Consider the following 6,163-nt stretch of genomic DNA (forward strand, 5'->3'; position numbering starts at 1 on the left):
CTGGTCAAATATGGTCAATGCACTCATTGAACATATTAGAAAAAGCACTTTTAAGTTGGAGTTATCATGGTGTACAAGGATCCATCTAGTGTTCAGTTTGGATTACATGAAAGTATATGAACCATTGATGCTAGATGAATGTCATGCCACCTCCTAAAGATTTGTTGTTAAAGTTGATGTAGATCTTGAATAGTATATTGGTTTGTTGTGCAAAGATTGGATGATCAAATATGAAACTATGCAACTTGTTTAACATAATGTCTCTTGTTGGCAAGCGATACACTTCAAATCAAATTCACTATAAATTCTTTTATGGTAGGAAATTATTCTGGAACAACAATGCCTTAGCATAGGGCTTTGACCTCAAAGGAGGTAGAAGGTTGATTAGTCCACGATAGTTGGAGTTTGTTGTGCTAAGGAGAATTTTGACTACTAAAGGTGTGTGAATTTTGCCTTCATTTTAGGAGAGCGGAATTGTGCACAAGAATCAATGGAATTCACACATTAGAGGGAGCAACCCCTTAGTGCATGGTGTGTGTTTACCTGTATCATATTTTTTTATGCTTATAATTACCACCATATAAATACTATGGATTTATGAAGGAAGAAAAGGATATGCTTTGCCTTCCCTTAGCTAGATTATTTAAACTTCTTGTGACATTGCGGGGCGGGGGTGGGGTGGAGTGGGGTTGCTGAGGAAAACATCATAGGTTTATACTTTTGTGGAATATTACCTTCTCAAAAAATATATAGTTGGAAGTTTGCCTTAATTTTCACGCCATTTTCATTGTAATGATGTTGTCAAATTTTGCTTAGTTTATTAGTACCATCTTTCAAATGTTGGTTAGTTGAACTATTTGCAATATGTGTGGTGTTTATGCTAATTCTACAAGGAGCTTTGTCATGTTGAATTAGATCATTTTGTTTGTGTCACCTTTTGTTGCAAATATTTATGATGTTGCCACTCCTATTCTTGTCATTAAAAATGTTGTTATATGTCAAAGATCGTTCCTCCATACATTTGATGACGTTATGGTGCCATCATCACTTGTATGTTCTTAGATGGGTTTTTAAAACTTAATAATTTTAATGTCGAAACTTTTGAAGCATAAAATGCTTCTTCTTTGCAAGTTTGTCTTCTAATTTTATTTCCAAATTAAACTAAATTTGAACTTGCCATTTGTTTCATCTTATTTTGCCTTGAACTTTCTCACATTTTGAGCAATTCGCACAAAATTTTTAGCATCTGTCCACCGTGTTAAATTTGGTCACATTCTTGCTACTCTTGTACCAATATAATTTTTAAAAGGATGCATGCACACATTCATGGACATGAGTGGAGAGAATATGAAGCATTCGGTTAATGTTGCAAGGAATACATTATAGTGGGAATTGTGATACGCTACCCATGTAAACTTTTATACCACAATCTCTCATGTATGCCATCTAGTGTTGCATGTTCATGGCACTATTAGGAAGTGAATGTGGTTGGATGCCTTGATATTTATTTGTATATTGGTCACATGCTTCTAAATGCTAACATTAAGATAACTTACTTAATAGAGGTCACTTGTTACAAGCATTAGCGTATAATTATACATCAATATATATTGGAGTTTGTTGTTTTATCCAATGAAATGAATTATCATATCTCTGATCTAAAATCTTAATAAGAAGGGTTGTTGAATACAAAGAATATTCGATGTCAATAAAATTAAGTACTCCTATGCGTATAATTATACATCAATATAATATTGGAGTTTGTTGTTTCATCCAATGAAATGAATTATCATATCTCTGATCCAAAATCTTAATAAGAAGGGTTGTTGAATACAAAGAATATTCGATGTCAATAAAATTAAGTACTCCTATGCTTCATGATGAAAAAGGAAACATAAAATCGAGTATGAAAAAGAATACACACCAAGCAATTCTAAAGAAGCTAATGCCGATGAAGGCACTGGTTTAGATCCACCAAAGACTGCCATTTTTGTCAAGGAAAACAAGTGAAGACTCAATGTTAAATGGAATTCCTAGTGACCATGGAGTGAAAACTAGTAGGATGAGACAATGAGTGAACTTTGCCTTCATAACAATAAATTTTGAACTCATCCTAACTAAGACATCCTCGATAAAGCATCAATGTATGAGGAGAGTGTTATGGATGAGGAATATTCTTCATTGATGAAGAACAAGACATTAGAACTTGTGAAGTTACACACAAGAATGGCACAAATTGGATATATATGGGCCTTTGGCTAGAGGGTTTGAACTTTACACGAAAAGAAGGGATTTTATAATAGGGCCTTTGCATCTACAATGGAATTGATCACAATTATTAGAATGATGCTTGCTTTGGTAGCAAAACTTGGATGAAATGTACATTAGATGATGTTAAGAATGTCTTCCTAAATGTTGATATGAAGGAGGATACCTGCAACTTGCAAGTAACATCCTTAGGGCTTTTGTGCAAACCTATAAAGGCCTTGTATGGATTGAAGCAACTCTAGAGGATTGACATAGAGATTTAAGGAATTGCTTGGCATGTTAGATTCAAAAAGAGTTTGTTCGACAACTTGTATGTTAAGACAAAATTCAGATGATGTGACATGATCATACACGTCTGAGTCGATCATAATGGTATGCTACAAAGACTTGATCAAATGAGCGAAGAAAAATTTGGAAATTGCCTTTGAGATGGCAAACTTGTGCCTTATGAATTAATTCCTAGGGCCTAGAGGAGTGGAAAATTCAAGTCTGGCACAACTATCTCTCAAAGCAAATATGCAAGGGAGTCAATTAGGGAAACTTTGGAATGTGGTTCGTCCATAGAGATTGGTTTGAAGTTAACAATTAAGGATACATTTAGGCTTTAAGCCAAGAAATGGGACCACCTAATTTTCACATGAATATACTGGGCAATGTTATGGATGGCAAGAAGCTTACGTTAGAATATATAGGAGCAGCGTGGATTATAACAGAGATGGTGAGTTCTATCTTACATGCTTTACATACTGCTAATTGGGCAATATCTGATTGCAAAGGATGGTATATTTTTTCATGTTATTCATCCTGTATTGAGTGTCTTTTTTTCGTTCATTCTTGCTTGTCACAGTCAAACTTTTCTCAAGTAAAGTTCCTTTGTATAGGACGAGGAAAAACATTCTGTCACATCCTTCATTTGTTTTAGAAGATAAGCTCAAATGCACTTTTAGTGGGGAGTTTAATATTGAATGCTAGTGGCAGTTGTTGGATAGCCTTGTCAGGAATGGATACTTAGAGTTTTCTGTAGCTGCAGAGAAGCTCCTAAATTTACCTGCTGGTCTAATCAGTTGCTGGTTTATTTATAAATCTAATTATTCTCAGGCTGGCACATTTCCATTCGATTATTTGCTACAGGAGTATTTAATCTCCTTGCCACTAGGGCATCTTATATTATTAGCTTTTCTGTTTGTAATACTCTATTTTTACTTATATTTGTCTCTCATTTTGTGAGTATAATTTTTTAACTAAACCTTTTTCAATGATGCTAATACTTGATTGTTCCCAACTCAGAAAGTGGAAGACTATTTATCTATGGTGGAACAGTCACCTTCTGAGATAATGCAGGATGCAGTGCTTCCATCCATGAGTGCGTTGGTAAAGCCAGAGCTTCTAAGGCACCAAGACAAAGATGTCAGGCTCATTGTTGTTACTTGCATTAGTGAAATCACTAGAATAACGGCACCTGAAGCACCATATAATGATGATTTAATGAGGGTACTTTTCTGTTCCTTGCAAAACATATGCCCAGTCATTCACTGTTTATTTTGTATGAGTAATTTAAGCTTGTATTGAGTTAAACAGTGTCTGTTGTTTGTTTGCTAGTTGAGTTAATGATTTCAAACATTTGAACTTCTTTTTAATCTTTTGCAGGAAATATTTCAGTTGATTGTTGGAAGCTTTCAGGGACTAGATCAAATGAACAGTCCCACATTTGGAAGGAGGGTAACAATTTTAGAAACTGTTGCAAAAGTCAGGTCATGCGTTGTCATGCTGGACCTTGAGTGTGATGATCTCATCCTTGAAATGTTTCAACATTTCCTTGCCAGTGCTAGGTAAACATGTTCTCAACTTCTCATATGCTTTGAAATTCTAAGTGCTGCCACTAACAAAGCACATTATTCATGTCTTTTCTCACCCTCCATACTCCTATATTCTTCTATTATCTAGGGCAAACTACATGATAGTTATAGTTTACAGAAGAGCCTTTGGAAGACAGGGCTTCCATTCTTTTTAATTATTATTATTTTTTGTTCGTTTAATTTTCTATTCTTATTTTTAAGGAGCTTGCATCTAGTTCACAATTTGATGCCTAACTGCTCATTCCTAGAAACCCTCTAATTTCATATATTATATGATATTGATAGATAAAACAGCAAGGCTATCTTGATGATAGATGGACATACGAGTTAATGAACGTGGACTAATGTTATGTCAAGAGTTCGGAGAGAAGTTGTAGTGACTGACATATAGCTGGTATTTAGGGGTCTTACACTTCTCCACAAGAATGAAAGTAATACGATTATGGCTTGTGGTTGATGAGGGTAACAATGTGATGGTTTATGGTTGATGATCCTTGTTACCCAATCAAATATTTAATTTTCTTATGAGGATATGTTGTTTATATAGATATTTGAACTTTTACATAAATAATTTATATGTAGGGTTAAATAATTTGTTTTTACTTATAATGTTGTTACCTAAGTCACTTGACACGGCGACAAATTAGTGAAATACACATAAAATTGAAACACAAAAAATATTCAATTTAGAAACTAAAATATTTATATATAATATACAAATTCAATCATGCATCCGACTAGTACTACAACAACGTCGATGAATTGACAAAAACAAGAAATTTGAAACCATAAAGTGCATTTTTACCATTGGATCATCAAAATTGAAATGTATTACATAGATGTTGACTCATTGTGTCACTGGCTACTGTAGGTGGGAATGCCAATGGCATATACAAAATAGGGTAGCTACTGGAACCGTAGATAGGGATGGAAGAATCTCATAGCTCATGACTCTCAATAGTTCCCCATGTCATAAGACATCTTGTTTCTATAGATTTTTGCAGCATTGCATAAATAATTTATATCTAGGGTTAAATAGGTTGTTTTTACTTGTAATATTGTTACCTGAGCCACTTAACATGATGACAAATTAGTGAAATGCACATAAAAGTGAAATATAGACAAAGATTCTATTTACAAACTAAAACATTTACATGATGTTGATACAAATTCAATCATACATCCGACTAGTACTACATCAATGATGATAAATCTACAAACACATAAGAAATTAAAATCATAAAGTGCAATTTTTCATTAGATCATCAAAATCGAAATGTATTACATAGGTATTGACTCATTGTGTCACTGCTACTATAGTGGGAATGCCAATGGAAAATATAGAATAGGGTAGTTACTAGAACTGTATATTTGTATGAAAGAATCTCATGGCTCACGACTCTTAATAGTTCCACATGTCATCATCATCAAAATCAATCTCATTGCTACTTCTCTTGACTCCATCCTCATCTTCTAATACTGGTTCATTAAGATCTGTGCTCACTGATGCAAACTCAACATTGCTGTCCAAACCCATATCATCAAAAACATATCACACATTTTGTCTTTCCCCTTCAACCATACCTCTCTCTACTTGTAAATAAGGAAGGTTGATGTGCACATACATCACTGTCTCTGCTTTGGATTGCTCAAGCCTTCTCTTCTTCTAACTATTTTCCCATGTGTTCCAATTACTCTCATCATTCAAGAGGATGAAGTAACTTGAGAGAGGAGCCTCATGGATAATTACTGTATAAAGGGCATGTTGACCTATGAGTTCCCCACCTAGCATAGGGCTTGTTAGCCCCATACCTGTAAGCACATAATACTCATAGAAAATGCACAAAAATATGCAACTTCTCTGATGAACAATCTAAAAGCTAGTTTCTTTTCATTTGGACACAGATTTTCTCTACTTATTTGCAGTGGAATAGGAATAGAAATAAACAGTCACTCAATAATTCAAGACAAAAAATTTCTAGGGAACTCAACAGGGAAAACCCTCTGTTTGTTTGAGAATTTTATTGATAGAAATTGAA

At 34.2% G+C, this 6,163-nt stretch overlaps 1 protein-coding gene across 1 annotated transcript; it reads left to right on the forward strand.

Annotated features, from left to right (window-relative positions):
- Positions 1-331: 331 nt before the first annotated feature.
- On the forward strand, positions 332-4,101 carry LOC149263382 (sister chromatid cohesion protein PDS5 homolog C-like). The gene is made up of 3 exons (XM_089387999.1): positions 332-438; positions 3,556-3,759; positions 3,916-4,101. The coding sequence occupies exons 2-3, from the start codon at positions 3,577-3,579 to the stop codon at positions 4,099-4,101; spliced, it is 369 nt and encodes a 122-aa protein (XP_089244125.1). The 5' UTR covers positions 332-438; positions 3,556-3,576.
- Positions 4,102-6,163: the final 2,062 nt, after the last annotated feature.

The sequence above is a fragment of the Pinus tabuliformis genome, chromosome 6 (assembly GCF_031772625.1).
Source record: "Pinus tabuliformis cultivar Carrire ecotype Pingquan chromosome 6, CPIR1, whole genome shotgun sequence".
Lineage (NCBI taxonomy): Eukaryota > Viridiplantae > Streptophyta > Pinopsida > Pinales > Pinaceae > Pinus > Pinus tabuliformis.